Genomic DNA, 24,753 nt, shown 5'->3' with positions numbered 1-24,753 from the left:
ATCAACAAGAAAATAAAATTCAAGTCATATTTTATTTACTACTACAAGTATCATATAAATTTACTCTAAATTGGATTTTTTTTTCCAGTTTATTTATTTATGCAATTGACCAGAACATTATATAGTTTTGTTGTTTTTGTGTAGCCATTCATGTCTCCCTGTTGTTTGGGTCTTTTTTACAAAGGAAAGAGAATGAGTTTAAAAAATAGGAAAAATTAATTAAACACTGATGAGGCAGCAGGGTTATACTGCGTTGCTGACGTGTATAAAACTGAGCAACGTACCTTCACATATCCACTGTCTAAGCTTTCCCATGTCTTTTATTCATATATTCCATTTTTGACCTCCAGCATTTTCTTATTCCAGTCCTGAGTCTCCTCGGATCAAACTTTTTGAATCTTGCTGAAACTAGCTACTTATGGTGTTGGAAGGTGCTCAGGCAGAGAATCAAGTAATTCATCTCACTTTTAATTGCAATCTAAGTAAGAGATTATAATTTTGGGGGAACGTAGAATGTTTGTACAATAGCGGTATTGCACTTACTTGAACCTTCAACACATAAAACATAGTTCTGAACCAAAAAAACCCACCTTTGGATGTATGACCAGTCTTTACTATTTTTTCTGAACACCTGAATGTGTGGATGGCACCATACTTTATGTTAAAACAGTGTCTGGGTGAAAAAGAAAATTATTCTTCCATATCCAGGAGGAGAAAAAGAGAACTTGAGGCAATTGCTTCTAATTATCTCTGAAAATGCGGTGATTTGCATTCACTATTATGTGTGACTCCCATGAATAGTGTGCAGCGTGACTGATTCCATATGCCCTTTGCTGAGAAGGTAGTTGTCTTCATGGAAGACTCTTAACCAAATCTCCAGTTATCAGGACAACCACAGGCTTGCTACTTTAAGGCTAGTTTTAAGGGTGATGATTTTGCTGAAAATCTTTAGAAGATTCTCAATATAATAGAAATTCTGTGCAGTTGGAGAAGTAGTTGTAGAAGTAGTGGGTTTTTTTACTTACAGTTGCATGTTTGATAAGTGAGGCTTCTGTTATTTCTTCTGGAATCAGTGCTTATTGTATATTAACACTTTCAGCCACCTCTCAGTGCTTTGAAGTAAACCAGTATAAACCATCCATTATCTCAGCTTGCTTTCTTCCTGTTAGACTTAATGTTTGCAATTTCCACAGTCTTTGTGGAGAGCTTAACTCCCCATGTTGAGTTTAACTTTATGTGATTGATTTATTTGAGAAGAAGAGTCATAAAAATGAGATGAAACCTAGTAATAGTCTACAGATTTTTATCTGGGCTTATGAATAGCACAATTCTTTTCGTGCCCTAATCATTTAGTCCTAGGAATGAACTTTCAAGGGACTATTAACAGAAGCTTTAATGCTTATTTATGTTAAAATGGTTTGAGGAAGAAATTTCTGGGTTTACTTTTTCCAAGCATTCACTTAGGAATCAAAAACCTAGATGTGTTTTAGGACCAGGAAGGCAGCAGTGTTGCTACATATTTATTCTCTTTGATTCTGCTGGATTTGCATCAGCAAACAAAAAAATCATATTTTTCCATGGAGCCTTGTAGCAATCTTTGATGCTAGTCCATAAAGGTGTTTTGCTTTCATAAGGCATTATTTTAGGTTGAATTTCAGAAATAAATTCCTCCCTGTTTGTTTCATTAGAAGAAGAAAAAAAAAAAAATTCAGTGTATGTGTGAGTGACATCATCATTGCTAAAGAAAGAAATTTATGGCTCAGTCCTGCAAGCACAGCAAGGTGTAGTTTGTGAATCATCTCAAAGACTTCAGTAGGAAGATTACCATGGTATTATGCATGTACAGAGAAATTTGTGGGTCAGGTCTGAGTTTCTAATGTTCTAGTGGGCTGGGGTGGGGGCAGAAGGAAAGAAATGAATAAAATTATTTTGCTTATTATTTGGCTCACTGCAGCTTTGCGGGCTCCTCGCAGATCAAGGACCAGTGTGCTAGGTGTTGAATAAAAAGCTCCCTGATGGCCTCACAGACGGCTCCAGGCTAACATCGGGGTGTGTTTTCAGACTGATCTTTGCCAGGGCAATTCCTGCTCTCTTTGTGCTGGTGCTGAAGTATTAACCTGCTCTCCTTCATTTCCTTCATTAGCTTCACCTCTTTTTTCTTTTCTTCCTTCCTTCCCTTGCTTCTCTTCCTTCTCTTCATTTCCTTCTTTCCCCTCCCAGCCCCCCAAATGATTTTATAACATGATACAATTTGTCAGGGCTCCCACATTAATGCTCCAGACGCCAGCCCATTCTCATGACCTCAGTAGTGCTGCTGTTACCCGGCGCCTGGAGACAGCAAAGACTGTTCCTCAAGCATGCTCATGGGGATTGCCTGCCACCTTTCTCACCTGGCAGCTGGCCTTGCTCTGTCCATGGCCTCGAGGGTGAGCAGTCACAGCAATAAATGGCCTTGTGCCACAGTACTGCTGAGCGCTGGTGGTGCGTTCGGAATTGGTGCAGGACTTTTTGTTGCCCACGGGAGATGGTCTTGGAGCTATTAGAGCTGGCTTGCCCTAGACCAAGTTTTGGAAGTGCCTGGTGGTGATGACAGTTTGTCTGTACCTGTAGAGTGCGGTATATCAAGGATCTGAAAACTTTAAAAAGGTAGCACAGAAACAGTATTTGAGAAATTCATGTTCAGTGATTAAGGATGCTTAGGTACAAGGGTATCAGTTCTGGTTGTATGAATGAAGCACACTTAATTTGGCATTTCCTACCTGATGAGTGTTTCTTGGTACAGGTTTTCTTCCAGTAAAACAATTACAAATATCTGTTTCTGATTCTGGTTAGTGAGGAGGGAGGCAAAAGGAAGCAAATCTTATGCAGCAGCTGTATTTGTACACAGTTGTAGGTTTTCTTTTGTGTAAGTTGAACTGCCAAATGTTTGACATCTGGTTGTGGGAGTACTTTAATGTTATTCTTCGAAGGCAGCATCTCAATTACTTTAAATTTGGATAAAACTAGAAAATGTGTGTCAAACTAGAATTAAACAACAAAAAATTCATGCTCAAGATACAGTGTAAATATGGTGACCTACATTCAGAAAGAAGACTAGGTGGGAAGTATAAAACATTAATACTTTACTAAACTCTCTGCTCACTTTTCTCATGGAGTGACAAGACAGAATAAGTAGTCCATCAGAAATAGATTTCTCCTCTTTACTGAAATCTGTGAATCTGGTTTTGTAAGGAGGGTGTTTCAGGCTGTGGAAACAAAAAAAAAAAATTAAGAAAAGTTCTCCATCTCATGTATTCTGGGAACTCATCTAATGAAATCCTTTAGCGTCCGTTATTGTAAGGTGCTGAGATTTAACATTTGGAGTTTAGGATGGGAAAGTCCTGCAAGATCCTTTCCACTTCAGAACATCAGTCTGCAATTTGTTTACTTTCATATTAACACCTGATTTCAGTTCCCTGCTTTCTGACATAATCTTGATACAGTAACATTTGAGCAATTGTCAAGCACATCCTCACAAGTTATCTCCTGCTGCATGCTGCTAGAGCTGGAGGGATTTGAAAGCAACATCTCTGTCTCTTCTCACTTCATGCGCTGTTGTGTTTATTGGGCACTTCCTTGCCTGTTTGTACTTTGCTCTCCTTAGCAATGGGAGCAGTTTAGGAAAAGCCCCTTAGTTCTCATGCTGCTGTAACAGTGTGCCACTCGGCTGATTGTCGTAGTGCCCCAAATTCACTTGACTAGGAGTGTGCATGATGGTCAGAAGGGTGAGCTGCAGGTTAGCAAGAGGGAGAAAGAAAACACCAAACCGGAGCTAAAGGCAGTGAGCAGCAGTGGTGAAGAGAGAGAGACTGCCTGTATGAGCAAATTTGTATCTGGCTTAAGCATTTTATTGGTATGGCAATACTCTTTCCCTTCTGTCTTGCTGTTTATCTCAGCAGGTAAGTGATGACATGTCTCTTGCACTGTAGCATTGTGGTAGTTCTGCATGGAAGGCTGGAACAAGTTTCCTAGGAAAAGTCTGATTTTTCAATTCCCATTTGATGGCCTCTGCAACAAGCCAGTCCCCCAGAATTGTCACATCCCATCTTAGTTTAGACTTTTTGGGGAGAGAGTGAGGGTAGAGACTAAGTTCAGATTTCTGCCTTCTCCTTCTTTCAACCAAGGACAGCAGTAAGGGTGAAAGAAGACATTTGTCCTAGAAACATGGGAAAATTATATGTCAGTCTCAGTAAATGGCAGCCAGGTTCTTGGCTGTTTTAAATCTTCTGGCAGAGCCCTCACGCTGTAATATGTCTCAAAGCTTTTTATGGTTACATTACTGGTAGAGAAAGTAGTAATAAGATTTCATCGTAGCCCAGGCTAAAGCTTTGATACAAACTACTCCTCAGGTACGTTTCCATCCATTACTTCTTTTGGCAACTGAGCTTCTTGTTTTGCAAGAGAGATCCCTTTTGTACTGAAGGTGATCTGCAAGTACAAATACGTTTTAAACGATGTGCTTGAGGAATCTAACAATTAATCTCTTGAGGGAGTATGGACCAACAGAGTTACCATTTGTTTATTATAAGCTTAATTGTTTGTAAAAGGTACTGAACATGATTTTCCAATTATAATGTATAGACATTTATAAAGTATAAACAAAGTATAGACATTTATAAAATATATACTGAAGTACTAAAGTATAGACATTTATATTTCTCTAGGCACTATCTCTGATCTAGATGGTCTTTCCCTGTGCACTCAAAAAGATGAATTTTACTTGTCATTGGTGCTGGGTAAGCTGCTGGAGAATTAACTGAGCTTTTGTATTTGCAAATCCTGTGGGCAACTATTTATTTTAAATTCTCTTTGTTTACAAAAATGCATTCAGCTGAAAGCTCCTTTCTTCTTTGACTTCTTATGACCAACAGTTTTTTAAACACACTGAAGCAAATGGACTTTGCGATGTGTTATTGTAAAAGCAAAGAATTGCAGGCACCTAAGAAAAGCAGATGTATTTTGATATTGAAGAACCAGTCTCTTGAAACTGAAAGAAAAAAGGAAGGTTATACTGTCTGTATGAAACAGCATCTATTATCAAAAGTTCATAGTAGGTCTGCATGAAGCTGCTTTATGGACCATATAGATAGATTTGCCCTTGGTTGATAGCAGACGGATTTTCTTAGGTAGTAAAAACATTGAGGTTTTTTTGTCTGCACTTCACTTTTTCTCCTGGGCTTCTAGGACAAGGTGTGGCAAGCTCTGACCCAAGTATTTTTTGTGCTGCTCAAGATTCATTGTCATTTGTGTTCCACTTGGATTTTTTTACGGACTTATATTCTAGAAAAGCATTTATAAAGTTATTTAAGAAAACTCTACTTATACGTCTTACTCTATATAAGGCACATCAAGAGTTAGCTCTATACTATAGAGAGATAAGGATGATGTAGACTCCTTTCCGTAGGTTCGCCGTTGTTTTCTATGATGTTTAAGCAATGAAAACATCCTGGTCCATATTTTATGACGTTTGTCTGCTTACGGTGTGTTTATGACATTATTACCCATCAGTTGGGAACTGCTGTAGGGCAGTGAGTACGAAAATGGATGTTGTAAGAGCGGGTTGGGGCAAGCGTGTGGCTGGTTGAGGAAGGGTCACTTTACCCAATTCCTTTGAGCGATGGGTTCATTCCGGAGTGCTGTCATTTAGCATTACAAGCGGCTGTGTACGTCTCTTGGACTGCCGGATTCAGTGATGCGTGGCAGGGGCCCTGGTGCGAGGGATGCACTGGGGACTCTCTGCCTGCTACCCACCAGGTCTTGTCATTTCCAGCTCCACGTTCCTCTCATCTTCAGCCTGGGTACCCTTCTGCAGTTCTCTTGCCTCACATGTAGTAGTTGTGTCCTGGTCACGTTTTTCCAGTGAGTCATCACTTTTTTTCCCACTGTTTTCCATAAATGTATTTTATTGTTCCATAGCTCTATTTCAAATGCAGTTTCTTCTTCTTCCAGCAGGGGGTTCAGGTGTGGTCATATTTGGAGGATTATTTGTAGAATGGAATAATCAATACTTTTACTAATGATTCTTCAGAGGATTAGTCAAGATTCCTCAAAGCTTTCAGAAACGTATGACCCGAATATTTGTATCTGGATGCAACCCCGGAACATCTCTCTCTAGTGAAAACACTTGATAATTATAAGGATGTGAATGAGCGTTTGAACATTTTGAAATTTTTTTGATTTCTTTTTCTGATCCAGTGCCTGTCCTCACATTGGTCACATGCTGGGTGACACAGACATGTGCTAGAACATAGAGTAGAGCGCGTTTGCTTGCTAGGGAACTTCACCGGGTGTGTCTGTTCCTGTGATGAAGCATGACTGGAGAGTGAAGCTGTGACTGGCCTTCTACTGGTGGTCTCCAGCTGCAGTACATCAGCTTAGTACCACTCCTGCTGTGGGGTCTTGTGGGCCAGACCTAGTTAATCAGCAGATCACAGCCTAGGTCAGTTGGCCACTGCCTTCTTGGTGAGATCCTGGGCCAGGAAAGGTTCCCTAGTTGTCCAGTGCTGACAGAAGAGGCAGGCACCATGACAGGGGGATGTGAGGTGGAAAATACAATGTTTGAGACTTGGTAGATCTGAACTTACCATCAGAATTTTCCAAAAAAGCATCTAAGATCTTGCTATAAAAGTATTTTGAGGAGCTGCCATTTCCCTGTTTCCCTCTGTTCCTCCATATGTTAAAATTCAATTCTTTTAGTATCATTTGTGGCAATTGTTTCTTCTGCATCCTTTAAATGCATTTTTGTTGCTAGGCAGTGGAGTCACCACTCATCTGTTGGCAGTGATATAATTGGATTAATTTATAAAAATTGAATTTTGGAAGTTTATAATGTTGTCTTGATTTCACAAATTATTTTGGTGCATTTATGCTGGATATACCTTGTCCCTAACATACTTGCATATTTTTTCCAAGTACATTCTAATGAAAAATCCCAGTATTTAGAATTATTGTTTATTTCAAACCTAGCATTTATCATATCTAACAAATAATGTACATGTCTAATCATGAGAAAAAACGTGTCATTTTTCAATGAGTAGACTCTTGATTCACTTTAACTTTTAACTGTCAATTAGAAATGGTTCACTGATATTTTCTCTGTACAGGAGATGGTTTTGTGAGGGTAAGAGAGTGCCCGAATAGATATTAGAAATGATCCCAGCATGTGCAGATTACAGCCATTTGATGTCAAAACAATCTGTCTTCACAGGATATTCTTTCCTAACTCTTTCCTAAGAATTAGAAAGAAACAAACAATATTTGTGCTACCCAAAATTACTGTACACAAAATATTTGTGTGTCTGGAAACCAATTATGTATAAAGGTCCACTGCATACTCCTGTGCCAATATGCAGAACTAAACCCTCTTGCTACTCCGTATCTAACCAGTTTGTTTCTTCTACTGCTGGTGTCACAGACTGAGTAAGGAATTTCTCATTTTTCTGGTGCCAAATTAGTTAGGAATTCTACTGTAGGTGTAGTTTAGGGAATAAGACTATCAAAATGCAAAGATTAAAAAAATGTGCTATACATCTTTAATGTCCTGAACAATATCTTTAATAGTTAAATTTTATATGTCATTGTTTGGTATTTAGTATCCTGGTAACATAATTAGCACAACAAGACATACAAAACAGATACTCTACCTGAGTGTTCATAATCTAATACCAGGAGGAATCAGAGAAGAACATCCAGTTAAAAAATAAGCTGTGTGCTTTTTTCTAATTGGGCCTGTGAATTAGTAACATTTCTCTTTATATAGTTCTGTATACCTGAATTGTGTAATTCTGAGTATTTTAATTAATAGCTTGCTTACAGATGGTTTTAGTGGATTTTGGAGCAACAGAAAGACTTATAGAGGCTTTTGTTTCTGCCACTGGAGATTTCGTGGTCTGTATTGAGGTTGATATGAAACTTGAAAGCTGGTCTCTTCCCTGATGAACGTGCCTTCCTTGTTCTGTAGGGTGACTGCTCTTTCTGGGCTGTGGGGAGGCTGGGAGAGATGCCAGTATTGAAGCTTTTAATGAGGCATGTTAGTCTCATTAAAAACTTGTTGCTGCATACTAAATTGACTTACTGGACGCATTAACAACTTTTACCTTTGATTAAAAATGATGAAAAAAAAAAAGGGGGTTGCTTTTTTGTTCTTCAGCTGTCACTGTTCACAGGTTCAGACCCTTCTGATCAGCCATGAAGGCCAGAGACTTCCTTTTGGTTTAAATGAATCTAAGGAATTTGGGGAAAATACAGAAATGATGAGAGACAAAAATGGTCAGAATTGGCAGTATTATGTCAGTGACAGAAAGGAGCATCAGGATCTATTTTCCTTTAATAAAATCTACATTATCCATCCCATCATTGTGTGTGTTGTAAGCAGTGTAGGGTATGGCATCATGCAACTTGGAGAAGAAGTAGGAGCTATTCTTGGGATCCAGATGCAACACAGCTGTGATCTGTTTTGGAGCACTGCACAGGCTAAGTGCCTGGGCAGATAAGGCCATGCCGTTGTCTTATTTATCTCAGCTGAAGCTCTGGCCCCTAATCCAATGCCCCAAAACTATGACAGATCCCAAGGGAAACATTTTTCTTTCCAGGGCTTAGGTAGATGGGGTGAGACTTACCCTCAGATACACAGGGGATATGAACTCTGTTTTACTTACCATGGCCGGAAAGGAGGGTGATTTACCTTGGAGGTGAACAGAGTGGCTTTAAGTACTTTGGGAATTTTGTAGGAGCTTTGCGGCCTAGAAGGCTCCCTGAATCAGTACATAACCGTTCATTCTGGCATAGTTTGTTTCCGCTCATCTACGCTTTATGTGGATTCAGAAGTTTGTGTACTGCCGTGGTGTTGTGACCTATTTATGTAAGCTTGGAAATCCGGTCAGTTAATAGCAGTTTGAGTGGTGCTTTGTATCCACACCAGTAGAAAGGCTAGTAGTCTCTTGCTCAAGGCTGTTTCGTGCTATCCAGTGTACCATCTAGCAATGCAAAGTAGCCAGGGAAACGTAGATTATCCAGGTTAATTGCTGTGTAGGATAACTGAAATGGTTTTGTACTGACCGAACACCTCAGTGAGTTTGACTCTGCATCTTTCGTCAAAGTGTATAAAAATGCCCATTTAAAAAAAAGTCGTGTTTCTATGAAATAGGTAAGATAAGATGTTTCCTGTGCTGTAATAGCTTTAGAAAACTTGTCGTTCTAATTTGCTTTTGATCGCTGAACCTTGAACATTCCTTTCTTTCACATCACAGGGTGGTGATGGTGTGTATAAATGGGGTTTTGGTTCTTTTGACCCCAGTTCTACCCTAGGGGAATGCAAATATTTGTTTTCAATTTTCCTGGGCACATTGATTAACAAACAGGCCATTGTAACAAACTGGCAAAGCCATGGCTCATTGCATGAGCTGATAAATTTGGAATGTGACATTGTGTTGAAATATTTAAAACTTCAAAAGGTTAGTTATAAAGTGACATGAGTAATGAGTGAGATGTTCATAGCACCCAAGACCAAATGAATACAGTAATAAGAAAGGCCAGCTCTTAAACCTGTATAAATCAAACTAGCACAGAGCATCTGGTTCAGGGAGGTTACGTTTTTTGGCTGTTGTTTTGCTGCCATCCAGTATGGCTTTATAAATACATGTAAACTTGTAAATCTTGCAGTTGTTCAGTTGCCCCCTTTGATGGGGGGCACTTCTGGTAAGAAAAGGAAATAAATTAGATAGTCATACCATTTCTTAGCTATGGATAACTAGCCTGTGTCTTCGTGGCAGCCTGTGAAAGTACTGCCAGACCTCTGTATTTAGCATGTCTCTAATTATTTAATATACACTGGAGGGAAAAGAAAAGCTAAGAATGGCACGTTTCTATTTGAAACTATTCTCAAGTGCATAAAAATCACCTTTTTAGAAACTAAATATGCAGCATGGTATGTTCAGAGGACAATTAAAATACTATTTAATAAACTGTAAACTTTTCTGATGTACAAGGATTCATTCTCTGAAGTGTCACGCACTTCTTGCAAGTCTCGAGTAGCCAACAGGAGGTTGGGTAGTTTGCTGGGTCTGTCCCACTTTCCAGTCTATATTTGAATAATAAGTGTGAAAAGTATAATGCAGCATTTGTAGAAGCAAAAACTTTATGCATGGGGGTCAGCAAATAGATTCACACCAACGGAAACAAATACACATCATTTAGCTACATATCCATTTTAGGGATTATGTTTTTTGCCTTTTACTGGTTAACACATTTCTGAAGAACAAAGTGAAAACCATTCTTTTTTATCTGAGTATTTCAAACCAATGTGTGGGTTGCTCAGAGTCCTTACATGAATAGCCATTCTCAAGGATGATTTCCCTCTAATGCCATATATGTAACCTTCTCTTCCCAATGTAACACTTCTTCCAGTTAGAAGCATTGCATGAGCAAGCCCATCCATAGTGTTCTAAAACGGAGTAACATGTTTTCAGTTGATCTTCAGTCTTTCATGTGGTCAGCTGAACATAAACATAATAGGAATTTCTGTATGAAAATTATATTAAATTGGCATATATATGTATGCATACACACACATTATATACATGTATACACATGTGGATATGCACACAGTAATTCAAAATGGCTTTCTTACAAAAACTTTTTCATATGTGTACATATGGTAGTATACCCGAGGTAATGGTTTGGCTGCTGATCATTTTGTTTTGTTTTTTTTTGCCAACAGTCAACAGTGGAAGATGTAAGTACCTAAAGTAGATTGTGCTATGTGTTGTATGTGTTTGCCAAGTGTTTTGTCGGTGTTTGTTAAATTTTGTTAATATTTAGCATATTGTTTAGTATAAGGTAAAAATGTATAGAATGTTGTTATGAAGCAGCTGTGAGGGTGTGGATTTTTTACTGTGTTTCAGTTAGATGCTGATCTGCGTCTTGGCTTTGTATTTTCAAAGGGACATTAGGAGGCACTCAGCTGCAGCTAACATTCAGCAACACAAATTCAACCACAGTGAATTACGACTGAAGATGAAAGCTGGGCTCTAAGAGACTCTCTGTAGAATGTGTTCTGAAATTCGAGTGTTTACAGAGATCTCAAACACTGCAGATTGATTCTCACTCCCAGAACCTTGCTTGTGTTGAGCTTAGCTGCTTTGTTTTTCCCAGACTCTGCAAGGTGCTTTGCAAAGTTATTTCACAGGTGGCAACTCCTCTCTGAAGCTAGAAAGATCCACACTGCTGTTGGTATAAGCAGCACTGTAGGAAATAACAAATTCTTTGTAGAATAGAAAGGTAAAAATTATGGTGGTTTTGAGTGTTTGTGATCCCATGGTGTATTTCCAACTGTGTTTAGCTCTTGTTGCCTTGCAAATTCTCATTTGATTGATTGCCTCCAGCTTACTTAAAGTTCCCTCCGAGTTTCAACTAATATAATGCTTTCTTCTTCCTCCTCTAAATGTTTTGTGTTGCTGCTGTATGTTGTCATGTAATACCTCAGAGGAGTATCTCATCACAAATATGAAATGTTGGCAACATTTGTCAGCAGGATATGGAAGCTGCCCTCAAATGGGTCTTTTCAAACAAGCTGAAAATGTATGAAATTTAAAGATAAAATCATAACAGGGCCAGACCATTGATTAATGTAAATCTGCTTATAATTGCTGACATAAATGGGAAAGTGCTGATTTACATCAGCTGAGAATGCAGCTGGTGAAATTAAAAGAAAATAAAGGGTTTAGGGGGCTAGTGATGCTGGTCTCCTAATGTAAGCACAAACTTTCACTCAAGACCACGTCGTTGTTAATATGTAACTCTGCAGTGCCAGAGGGGTCAGGCTATTCCAGACAGTGAAACACTGTGGTACCTCCTACAAAGAAAATAGGAGCAGAACCATGTATTCTTTAATTAAATCCTGGATCAGGTCTTCCGCTGGGGTGGTTTGGCATAACTCCATGTACTTCAAAGGAAGTAGATTGATTTACAGTGACTGAGCACTTGGTCTTTTATTAATGTATACTTCTGTATATTGAAATTATGCAGCTTGCTTTTCATAACCATAAATTGTTTAACATTGGTGAGACAGAAGTTGTTCTAAACTCTATGAGGTGGTAACTTGAAGACTGTGCCAAAAAAAATAAATTAACAGGAAAGTTAGGTTACTTAGAAGAATGGTGTATAGGGTGGTTTGTTTGCTTGTTTGTTTTCTTTTTTTTTTTTTTTTTTTTTTTTTTTTAAAATCACTGCAGTATAGATTTAGCCAAACTGTTTTTTAAGAGTGGCTTCAGAGCAGGCTAGGGTAGCTTGTGGTGAGTTTTTTGCGCTGCTGTACTTGGAGAGCTCGATATACTATGTTGTAGCCAGAACATAAATTAGGCATCTGTAAGAGTTATCACTTGTGCATTGTGGAATACTATATTATACTGTATTGTAGTTGCTTGCATGCCTGCATGCTTGCCAGATTCAAAATTAAAGGTGTTGTACACAGCTTATTTGCAGCACCCCTGTGCAGCCACTTTCCTCTGTTTTTTTTAAGTTTTCTTATAATTTATATACTTATTTTCTCCTTTCCTCTCTCTTATTGGCAGCATCAGAGTGTCCCTGTGTCCTGGATGAGTATAAAGAGTTTATCTTTCTTTTGGCCCCTGAAGCAGATCAGATGTAAAACGTACAAGGAGGCAAGGAGTCCCAAAGACGTTAGTTATCCCTCTCTTCCAGACAGACAGCGAGAGCCTAAACATCTCCCTAAGAGCATGTGGGACCCCAAGAAAAGATGCAGTATGCTTGCCCCCGCTGTTCATGTCGGGTGTGGCAAAGGACTCTTCAGAGTTCTGTGCCACCGTGGTCCAGCATCTGCTTAATTTAGTCTGGGCTACTCTGTTCCAAGCTCCCAGAAACTGAGCTCTTGTCTATGCACTGTGCTAAATACTTGTGGGTGTTTTAATAGTGTCATAGTCATCTTAGTGTTTCCATGCACTGATTTTTGTGGTGTTACATTAGCAAATGTAATATTGCACTAACGTGTTCTTTTCGCCTCTTAATATAGGAGGTACATTTGATTTAAACATGCTTTGCAAAACAACACAAGATTGTATTTTGTTCTGGTTTAGGACATGTTTAGGTAGAATCTGAATTCTCTCTGTGCCAGGAGGCACACAAGGCGCGAACATTGTTCTTCCACTTCGATCGGTCTGCGGCTGCGTGCCGTGCCGCTTCCCAAGAGTTCCAGCCTGCACCATTCCTCTCAACCTCCACCATCCGACGCCAGGTCATTTTTGGGCAACCCCGCTTTCTTCTTCCCTCTGGAGTCCACCCAAGGGCCACAGCGCAGTCTTCTGTCGGTTTTTTCCTCAGGACATGACCGATCCAGTTCCATCTCCTCCTCCTCACTTCGTTACTGATTTTCTCCATCCCCGCCATTTCCCATTGTTGTCATGTTGCCATTACTGGCGATCCCCACTTCACCCTGTTTTTTTTTGAAAGTTGATGCTCGTCGTTTCTGCAACTTTTTTTTTTTTTTTTTTCCGGGAGGAGGTAGTTGGCCTCCTGCCCAACCCCCATGACTTGGAGGGCCAGTGGTTTTTCTGTCAGGGTGGCCTTCCCTTAGGCTGCGTTGGTTCGCGGCACCTTCTTCAATTTTATCCGGTGCACCCTCCAGAGAGGGATCCCCTATCCACCACCCAGGGGACGCGCCTTCTAGCCGTGCAGCCCCAGCCAAAAGCATGTTTAGGTAGAAAAGACAAATATTAAGTCTCTGTCCAAGCTGGTCCCATCTTACAGTCCCCTGCAGTTTGCTTGTTTAAGAACAGGGCTGACATGTTAGGCCACTGAAGGCTGCCAGAAATATTAATGACGCTTTGAGAGAGTAACGCAAAAGACAGACTTGCAAGCTGATGCCACAGTATCTATTATTGGCAGAAATACAATCCTTCGAATAATAAATGATCTCTTAACATCTGTCAGGTTGCTTGTTTTCTCAGGGGCCCAGTGACTGGGCTGCATGCGACAACGTGAAGGCCTTCTGAGGAGCCTACATCAAAATTAATGGTTTAATCAGCTTGCAGGGACGACTAAATAATTGGGCACACCTGGGACTGTCCTAAAGGGCTCCTTTATGCTTAGCAAATGCTTTCTAACTAGTTTCAGTAAAGTGTGGATCATTGAAACCTGAGTGTTGTAGACTGGATCAGAGAACTTAGTTTGGTGGACTGTTTGTCACGTGTGAGAGCTTGAGCATAGGTATCAACAGCATAAGTGAGTATCAGGAATAGATAAGGAATCAACTTTTAGAAAAAGCTATAAAGGCTTTACTAGTCATATACTGAATACTTTATAGGGTTTAGCCTGGCAAACTAGCAGCTACACAGAAAGGTGTAAGGGCAGCCTAAGTCAAGTCATTCCCATTTTAGATGCTACCTATGTTTGGAGCCTAAATATTAGGACCTGATGCTATGCAAGGAAATCAGTATTGCCTCAGCCTTCAGTAGCACACTCTTTAGAAAGTTACCCTTTTTTTTCTGTATTCTGAAGCTCTCTATTAGATTGGGCAAATCACCCTTAATGGCTGATAGCAGCAATATAAATGTTTTCAGATGTTGCAGTTTAAGGTGTGATTTCTTTTTCTTCCTAGAGACTCAGTAAATTTTCATCTCAAATTTTGGTGACATAAATGACCAGTTATGCTCTGAAAAATGTGCTTTAAATATTTTTGCAAGGATGGCTGAGCTCCTAAATTATTTGGCAATTTCCAAAAATTTGTCTCCCCTAATGAGCTGTATGATAACAACCTCTTACTCTCTTTCCAAGCCTGTAGTAGTAGGTGTGAGTCTTCCACCTGATTCAGAGCACACTGGAATTAATAGCAAGGCTGTGAATTGCAATTACCTTAGGCATTAAGGCATAGCTTCTGTGCAGTCTAGTATAAAATTTGTCATCGTATGAGGCCAAGACAAGTACGTATCTATGAAATAGATCTTAAGGAGTAAATACACTGCCTAGTAAATTGCTTGCGTAAAGGGAAGGTCCCCAGCCATTCCAGGAGCCTGTTTCCTAGCTTGATCTGCAAGCACTGCTGGCACAACGCAGCAGTAACATCTTTCTTGCTGTCTCTCCTCTTGTAGAAGTCTCTGGCCAAAATATCCCTTTGCACTGAGCTTCAGGACATCATGCTCCTACTGCTGCTGATTGATTGCTTCTGTTTAGTCACTGTGCTACGCAAAGGCTAATTCTGCCTTCCTCCGTCCATGACCAGCGTAGGCTTTCACATCCTCTGAGTCTCTCAGAAAGCAGAAGATTGGGAGGGCTACACTGCTCACAATGGCCTTTGAAAAGGCGAGAAGCTGAAGCGAGTTGAATTCAGACTGGATACGCTTCTTTTTTAGCAGACATTGAGAACAGATATTGTTCAACAGATTTACCTGTTGCTGTCTTTCACTTGAAGTGATTGTACATCAAGGAATGCCAGTTTTGCTTTTGTTTTGTTGGTTCCTTTTTCCCTAGGAGAGCTATTTTATCTCCAGAATTTAGGTCCTTGGTGCAGAATTTGCTGTGTGAGGTTCTTTAGGTTATGTGGGAAGTCAGATTTCATTATTTTAATAATAATTCTTAGCTAGTTTGAAATATCCAGTAGGTTGAGCGCCTCTCTTGCTTTTTTCATTATATACAAGAGAAAGATCTGGAGAGCAGTCCTGTCAGTACTAAATGAATTTGTGTGAAAATCCATGCAAAGACTTAAAGCACTGGAGCCCAGACCATTTTCCATAAATTAAATGAGAAGTATTGGTTAAGTTAGCACAGAGTGTGATAAAGCTGCAACAGATCACGTCATGAGACTGCTTTACATAGCGACTGGAATATTGCCAGTTTAAATAAACTCTGTACGTTTATTTGAAAGCATATCTCTGTGCATGATGACTATTTAATCCTTTAAGCTTTTATAGTGTTTTTCAGAAATGTACGCAACTTGTTAATGCATATATTGTGACTTTTTAATGTTTGTTTGGGTTTTACACCTTATTTTGATTTGCTAATTATGGAAAATTAAAAAAAATCTTCCTAATGATTCTGGAGTTTGGTTTTGTCTTTTTTTTTTTTTTTTTTTTTAATTTAAAAGTGTGTTTATAAATGCAATAGGGAATCTTAGCTAGGCAGTATTGCGTAACTGTCTGTTCAGTATAATGGCATAAATGTTGAGCTGACTGACCTCCATGCAGTGTCTGTTCAAAAGACTACAGGGAATAATGCTGGGAATTAAGTAGCCTATGTTTTATTCTGAGAGCTAAAAATCTGCAGTTCACCTCACTTCATAGAATCATAGAATCATTGCCCTAAAATGAGGATAGTATTCAGCAACCTTTATAAATCACTAACGGATTTGAATGTAAAGACCTGTACAAGAGCAAAAGTACTTATTACATAATAGCAGAGAGACCTAGAGATGGCATTTATTGTTAAAGAGAGAAGATGGTTTGATTGCCTGGGCCATGGTTCTGAGCAGTAAGGACTAAGAAAGCAAGAACAGCATTTGGGAGTGTTGCTTTGTGTCTCTAGGAACAACAGCTGAGAAGTCACCAAAGATGTCCATACAGTTCTGAACTCTCGGTGGAAACCATACGTTGTGCTATGCTGCACTGTGGTATACTATACTTTGGCATTGTTATTTAACACGTATGCAAACCTGCATCAGTAATTATGTATGCTCTGTAGAACGTGAAGCTGGAATGGAATAAAATGCATGTTTTAAAAACAGGAACTTCTTTCTGCAGATACGCTGCCCCCCTTGCTGGTGGTGGTCAGGGCAAACTCTTTCCCAATGTGAAGACCGAGTAATTTCAAAGTCTTTTTGTCCTTGCAGGTCAAGCCGGTTACTCACAGTAGAATCACTGTGTCAGCACGGTTCCGAAAACCACTCCAGGAGCCCTACACTATTTTGTAAGCAGAATTTTCAGTTAGCGAACTGTCATTTCGGGGGGCATGGAATCTTAACTGCAGATGAGTTTTGTTTAAAATGCTCCTCCAAATTATTTTACTTTGCTTTATTTCAGCCTGATTGCTAACGGAGACCTTATTAGCCCTGTAGTGCGCCTCCTCATTCCCAGGAAAACCCTGAATCACTGGGATCATATTCTTGAAATGGTTACAGGAAAAGTTACTCTCAGAAGTGGAGCTGTTCACAGGTATTAGGAAGCTGAATATTTGCAAGATACATTTGATATGCATAGATATGTTTTTAAAACTCCATAGGTAGATATAATGGATAATTCCTGCTTCATGGGAAATTCCACTACAAGAAGATTAAAATACATCAAAAAGCCACAAAATGGAAATACGTTGACTCCAAGTAACCTTTAGGTTTCATTTCAGCTGCTATTTAAAAAAAGAAAAACCTCAGTTTGTTTCAACTGTTATTTCTTGATTAAATATTTAGTGAGCAGGCATGTAATAATACAATAGTAATGCAATATATTTAGTATTAATAATTAAGTTACATGTCAGAATAAAATAAATGAGCACAGTAAAGTTGGTGAAAATGTTAGGAATGTGCAATAATAGATGCAGTCCGTGTTCCTTTTAATCATAGAATCATAGAATTGTTGAGGTTGGAAAAGACCCTTAAGATCATCCAGTCCAACCATTAACCTATCACTGCCAAGTCCACCACTAAACCATGTCCTTGAGCACCACGTCTACCCATCTTTTAAATACTTCCAGGGATGGAGACTCAACCACTTCCCTGGGCAGCCTGTTCCAATGCTTGACTACCCTTTCGGTGAAGAAGTTTTTCCTAATATCCAACCTAAACTTCCCCTGGCGCAGTTTGATGCCGTTTCCTCTCGTCCTATCCCTTGTTACTTAGTAGAAGAGACTGACCCCCACCTTGCTACAACCTCCTTTCAGGTAGTTGGAGAGAGCAATAAGGTCTCCCCTCAGCCTCCTCTTCTCCAGACTAAACAACCCCACCTCCCTCAGCCGCACCTCGTAAGACTCGTGCTCAAGACCCTTCACCAGCTTGGTTACCCTTCTCTGGACACGCTCCAGCACCTCGATGTCCTTCTTGTAGTGAGGGGCCCAAAACTGAACACAGTACTCGAGGTGCGGCCTCACCAGTGCCGAGTACAGGGGCACTATCACCTCCCTGGTCCTGCTGGCCACACTATTCCTGATACAAGCCAGGATGCTGTTGGCCTTCTTGGTCACCTGAGCACATTGCTGGCTCATGTTCAGGCGGCTGTCAACCAGCACCCCCAGGTCCTTTTCTGCCAGTCAGCTCTCCAGCCACTCCTCCCCAAGCCTGTAGCATTGCATGGCATTGTTGTGACCCAAGTGCAGGACCCGGCACTGAGCCTTGTTGAACCTCATACAGTTGGCCCCAGTCCAACGATCCAGCCTGTCCAGGTCCCTCTGTAGGGCCTTCCTACCGTCCAGCAGATCGACACTTCCACTCAACTTGGTGTCATCTGCAAACTTACTGAGGGTGCACTCAATCCCCTCATCCAGATCACCAATGAAGATGTTGAACAGGACCGGCCCCAACACTGAGCCCTGGGGAACACCACTTGTGACTGACCGCCAACTGGATTCAACTCCATTCACCACCGCTCTCTGTGCTCGGTCGTCCAGCCAGTTTTTTACCCAGCACAGAGTGCACCCATCGAAGCTGTGTGCAGCCAGCTTCTCCAGGAGAATGCTGTGGGAGACAGTGTCAAAGGCCTTACTAAAGTCCAAGTAGACAACATCCACAGCCTTCCCCTCATCCACTAAGCGGGTCACCTTGTCATAGAAGGAGACCAGGTTAGTGAAACAGGATCTCCCTTTCATAAACCCATGCTGGCTGGGCTTGATCCCCTGGTTGCCCCGCATGTGCTGCATAATGGCACTCAAGATGATCTGCTCCATGACCTTCCCCAGCACCGAGGTCAGGCTGACAGGCCTGTAGTTCCCTGGATCCTCCTTCCGACCCTTCTTGTAGATGGGCGTCACATTTGCTAACTTCCAGTCATCTGGGACCTCCCCAGTTGACCAGGACTGCTGATAAATGATGGAGAGTGGCTTGGCAAGCTCCTCCGCCAGCTCCCTCAGTATCCTCGGGTTTTGATAGTTCTTTAAATTCACTGGGGCAAACAATTCCAAGGAAAATATTATAGATTCTTTGGTTTTCGAAGACTTGCGCTATGACTAGGATGTGCTGAGCTAGCCAGCTCAGCCTCCTAATAAGAGCCAAGACCGAAGTTGTAGTTGAGGTTTTGCCAGTTCCAGTAGCTTGACTGGTCTGAGTTGTTGTGGTATCCCAGGAATAGGATGTGACCTCTTTGATAGGTAAGTTTCAGTCCCTTAAGGCTTTTACAATGTAAAATAAGCTCTCTAAAATAGGATTTGGTGGTTGTTGCAAGTTTTAGAGCAAAATGATTTATGCAGTTTCCATGAGAAACATTGCAGTGTAAGCAGCCTGCCAAGGTGTGTACTGGCAAATTACTGACATTCCAGTGTTACCCCATGCAGAGCACATTACAGAAATCCGTTCCTCAAATGGGAAAGGGCCTTTTGTAGAAAATCATTCTTTACAGCCTACGCAATGTTTGAGGCTAAGCTTGCAACATCTTTATCAAATCGGTGAAGCTAAAATAGTCTTTCAGTTCTTCTGATTGCTTTCCCAGAGCTGATACAGACGATAAAAGATTAAGGTAATGCTATCTGTTGGCTATGAGCTCTCATCTAATTTTTCCTCTCAGCCTTGCATTTCTTTGTTCCTATTATCTGGCTGCTTAGCACTTTTACTTGCAGTAAAGTAAACCTACACACGTGTTGCAGCTTTCTGGGTCTGATTCTCAGCTAGTGTAAATTGGAAGAGAGCAAAGTAACAACTGTTTACAACATGCCAATTCTTTCTGCTCTCAGGTTGTTTAGCAATTTAAAAACCTTTCACATTTTATTCTCGTTACTTGGTGTCACTCCTTGGTGAAACTGAAAGATGTACATGAAAGCATAAATCATTCTGTACATAGCTAGGACTACTTTTGAGAAGTTCGCTTCAGTGCACAGTTTTAATCCTTTGAAAAATAAGATAATGTACATGACATTTTGAATTATTTAATGTTTTCCTTTTTCTGGTTTTCTATTAACCCAGTTTTCATTTTCTTTTCCTTAAAATGCTACGAATACGTATTAAATACGTTAGTAAAGTGATCGTTGTTCTTTAATAAGTTACATATTAATTGCTGGGGTTTACTGAAACTGTGTTAGCATTAGGGGAGGTTCTGTAAGACCACTGATGCTGGGAAGATATCATTTCTCATTAAAGAAGGATAAGTGGAATTATGAGAACCTGCATTATGTATATGGCAGTTTTTCTTTTCTATGTTATTAAAAGACATACAAAGCTGCCAAGTCTTACGCAGTTTCACATGTGACATTAAAAAAAACCAAAACAAAACTGTTGATCATCCCCATCAGAATAGGGATGTAAGAAAGAAATATGAGAGAGAAGACCATGAGAAAGTAGTTTTTCTGCTTGCCAGATTTTGCATGAGGATGGGGTAAAGCAACCTGATGGGCAGGTACCTGGTGCATGGGCAACTGGGAATTTGGAGAGATCGGTCCCGCAAGTTGTGTCTTTGCTGTCTCCCTTGTCAGCCTGTATGCTTGCTTTGTTTTGGCTGCCACTTTTTGGCTTGGCTTCAGGAGGGAAAATGGAAGTCCACTGACATCCCACAGGACAAGCCCTGGGTCATCCCCCAGTGACCAGAAGAAGTGACCACAAGGACATTTTTGTTGCATAATACTAGCCAGAGAGAACCCAGCCGGTCTTTCCTTGAATGGTTGCAGCCAGGTGGGTGGGTAGAAGACTTCAGAAGTAAATGTCACAAAATCTGTGTGATGCTTGTTAAATCAATAGTCATTTATTTGTTTGAAGTTCCATTTTTTTTAAAATACATTTTTAATTTCACTTTCATCTTCAGTGACTGATTATGTTTGATTCAGTTATTATGGTTATTATTTTCAGGGTGAAAAATACAGCTAGAGACTGCCAGATATTTGTTCATAACATTTTCAGTAGTTCTATTAAGCAAACAGCTTTTGAGAATTAAATATAATATTAAAACACAAGCAAAGTGAAAGATTGGGAACAAATCCCACAGTCGTGTTTGTATGTACCCCTATATACCTACAGCACCATACAAATAGATAAAACAGTTCTTAAACTGTGGTACACTGGTTTGCTGTTTTTTCGCCCCGAGTTCCCCAAAGCAAAATGTAATCTAAAAAAACACAGTGAGATTAATTCAGAAATAGGCTTCTTGCTGATTTTTAGATTGCTTGTTTTATTTTCATTTTTTGTGTGTAACTGATGTCATCTGTGTGATAGTGAAACATAAATTGCCCTTTAAATTGCTGGCATGCCTGTGAAATGTTTCTGCTAAAAATTAAATATGAATAGTACAAAGGGAGCATACCTCTTTGCAAGGAAGCAGCAATGTGATCAAGATTTTTAAAAGCTGCAGTTTCACCTTTGAGAATGTTCGGTCTTTGTGCTTAGAAAACCAAGGTAGAAGGCACCTAGAAAATCAAGGTACTTTCATGAGGGGAATATAAGAAGGACATGAACACACTGGAGGAAGTGCAATGAAGAGCCATGAAGATGAAGGGCTTGAAGATACCTGTCACATGGGGAGGCCTGGGAGAGCTGGGACTCCGCAGCCTGGAGAAGAGAAGGCTCAGAGGGATGTTGTTAATGTGTATGAATACCTGGTGGGAAGGAGTGAAGAAGCTGGAGCCAGGCTCTTCTCAGTGGTGTCCAGTGACAGGACAAGAGGCAATGGGCACAAACTGAAATACAGGAAATTCCACTTGAACAGCAGAAAAACCTATCATTTTTACTGTAAGGATCATCAAACACTGGAACAGGTTGCTCAGAGAGGTTGTGGAGTCTCCATCCTTGCAGTTATCCAAAACATACCTGGATACATCCCCGAGCAACTTACTCTAGTTGCTCTTGCTCTGCACAGGGCAGTTGGACTCGGTGGTCTCCAAAGATCATGTCCAACCTCAGCTATTCTGTGATTCCTGGTTCTATAAGCTGCATCTTTTTTGTTCTGTGTTTGTTCAAGGTTGTGCCACCATGTGTATGAATTTAAGAAGCAGCTTTTTCTCTATTAAACTGAAAATTTTTGCACTTTATAAGTCAGGGGTGTTCTCAAGGAAGGCTCTTGATATTCTTCCTAAAAGGTTCATCGTATAGGTGTATATGTCATTTTGTACCTCCTTGCATTGTGTTGAAATTTATGAATAGCACACATAGTAGCTCCTGTAGAATGCTTCTAGAAAGGCAATTAAGATGGCCATTCAACATTCCTGCATTTAAGACTTAAATGCAAAACTGTTAATGTCAACTTTTTAATTAAATATAAATATTGTTGAGTTTTGGAATATGCTTCATAGGAAAGAGCTTATTTATTATTGATATTTCCTCCTTCCTTGTTGTTTTGACCATCCTTAAATAAAACCATAAACTCAACAATTACTTCATTTACAATTACGCCCCCTCCCCCCCGCCCCAGTCCCTAATGCATTTCTTCCTTCTCGATAAAGTGTACGAACAGAAATTATTGTGGTAAAAATCTACCCAGTGTAATAGACATTTATTATTTGTATTGTAGGTGCCTAAGATACACAGCTTCTTGTTATAATGTATTATTGTATTTCCAGCCTTACCCCACCAGGTACAGCCATGTTCCAGCCTTGTGATCTATACAATATAACAATAAAAGTGCAATATTATCAACTTGGTCTGTGTTAGGTGGACAGGTCCTGGGTTTTCAGTCGTGGGGCCATGAATGCCCTGTTCTTCCCAGATCACTGCATAGTGCCCAGAGCACAGATGGGCGGTGGAACTTGGTATGAGAGGGGTCAGGAAGTCATGGAATAGATCCCTTCCAAGGTATAAGGGGAAAGCCGTTAAAGACCTTCTAAGTACAAAGCAATTTATTTCATTTTAGAAATTATGAGAATATTTAATCTGTCATAGCACGTCATACTTCATTAGTTTTATATAAACTGTGATTTAGGTCATTATTTTGCTCTGTCTTTCCTTGTCTTCTGTTTGTTATGCAGCGACTGATCGTTGTATGGCATCCACTGTACTTTATTGGGTTTTGTATCTGGAAATTCAACATGATTTAGTGAGTTTAGATTAATGTAGCTTTCAACGCTCTTAGTACACCTAACGGAATTATAAGGTTTATAATATTAAGCATTTTCATACTTTTCAGACTTTACACTTTAGATGGAAAACTTGTTCAGAATGGGTCAGACTTGGAGAATGGGCAAATTTATGTTGCAGTGGGTAGAGAAAAGTTTAAGAAGTTGCCGTATGGTGACCTGCTGTTTAGCAAATCTACAATAAGAAGGCCACAGGGGTAAGTTCTATAGGCGTGCGATAAACTTCTCACGTGCTTCCGTGTGTCAATTTGTTTACAAAGTACCACCAGTAAAGTATGAAATGATCATTCAAAGAATGAGGGATGGATAGATGTGTTCGTATGGATGAAAAACTTTATTGACAACTTCTGAGAAAGTTGAGATAACAAAAACAAAAGAGAAAATGGAAATTCAGAAGACTATTTCACCTCATAAACATGCCGTTGATCATATATCACAAAATTAATGTCAGAGAAAGGATTATTTTTTACTTGGCTTAATTTTTTTTTTCTGAGATATAAATGTGTGCAGCTGAATGAGATTAGGTGAGCTACACCAATCTAGATCTACTACTGCTTCATGATGTTTTGTGGAATATATACTCCCTTAAGAATGCTTTATGTTTGGATCTATTTTTTGTAGGCTAGAATTATCACATAATAGAGTCCTAAACCGGGTCTCTGTAAGGAGAAACTTGGGCTTTTAATGTCTTTGGAAAACATGAAAATTGGGGGTCATTTCATTGAAATAAATGGAAAGAAATGGAAATTTGTCCCACAAATTGGTGTAATTTAGAGAATTTTTCCCATATTCTGCATATAAACTGGAGTGTAATGTAGACAGTGTGAATAACTTGAAAGTATTTTGGGAAACAGCATTTTTAACTAAGGAATTTAAGGACAGTGAAAAGCTAAGTGTGTATGATAGTGACAGTGTACACAATTCTAAGATATGGTTTATTTCTGCAGTTCAAAAACCTCTGTACTACCTCCGATTGTGGGATCTCGAAAGTCTAAAGGCAGTGTAAGTATTAAGTGCTCTAATAAAGTTTGTTTCTAATTTAGCTTAATTCCAGCAGATGGAAAGTCCCTGTCCTTTGGGTTTTAATTAAATCTGAAGAGAAAAAAATCCACAGCCACCTGGTGGTATGCTTATTAAAGCTTGATGAATCCGTAGCTATTTGCAGTGTCAATTAGACAAAAGAAATCTGAGAAAATATTATTGCAATAATGGCTGCTTTATTTTTTATAAAATCTTCCATAGCAAAGATCAACTGCTGCCTTGAGGTCTTTCCCATAAACCTTGTCAGCTATCTTTCTTTATTTGTTAAATTATTTATTCAAATTATACACCTAAAGGAAAAACACAGGACCTTTTACAAAACGTCTTGCAGAAAATGCTGACTCTGAATAAGGCCCTAAACCAGTTTCCTTCTGATGTGTTTTGCCCTAGCTAACCATTAAGTACAGAGCTTGAGCCTTCCCTGCTTTATATCCTGTATAGCTGTTTATATGTGTACAAAATGAGTCCACTGTGGAT

At 39.7% G+C, this 24,753-nt stretch overlaps 1 protein-coding gene across 1 annotated transcript in view; it reads left to right on the top strand.

Annotated features, from left to right (window-relative positions):
• The window catches only part of DCDC2 (doublecortin domain containing 2), a gene marked incomplete at both ends in the record, with an annotated part of 69,044 nt that overhangs the window by 6,017 nt on the left and 38,274 nt on the right, over positions 1–24,753 (top strand). Inside the window, 5 exons of the mRNA XM_082332756.1 lie at positions 10,757–10,771; positions 16,874–16,950; positions 17,064–17,195; positions 23,286–23,432; positions 24,183–24,237. Of these exons, the coding sequence (XP_082188882.1) occupies positions 10,757–10,771; positions 16,874–16,950; positions 17,064–17,195; positions 23,286–23,432; positions 24,183–24,237 (426 nt within the window). The remainder of the gene's footprint in view (positions 1–10,756; positions 10,772–16,873; positions 16,951–17,063; positions 17,196–23,285; positions 23,433–24,182; positions 24,238–24,753) is intronic.

The sequence above is a fragment of the Platalea leucorodia genome (assembly GCF_965183815.1).
Source record: "Platalea leucorodia genome assembly, chromosome: 1".
In the NCBI taxonomy this organism is placed as follows: Eukaryota; Metazoa; Chordata; class Aves; order Pelecaniformes; family Threskiornithidae; genus Platalea; species Platalea leucorodia.
Note: the sequence above shows the minus strand (reverse complement) of the source record. Positions and strands in the feature narration are given on the sequence as shown.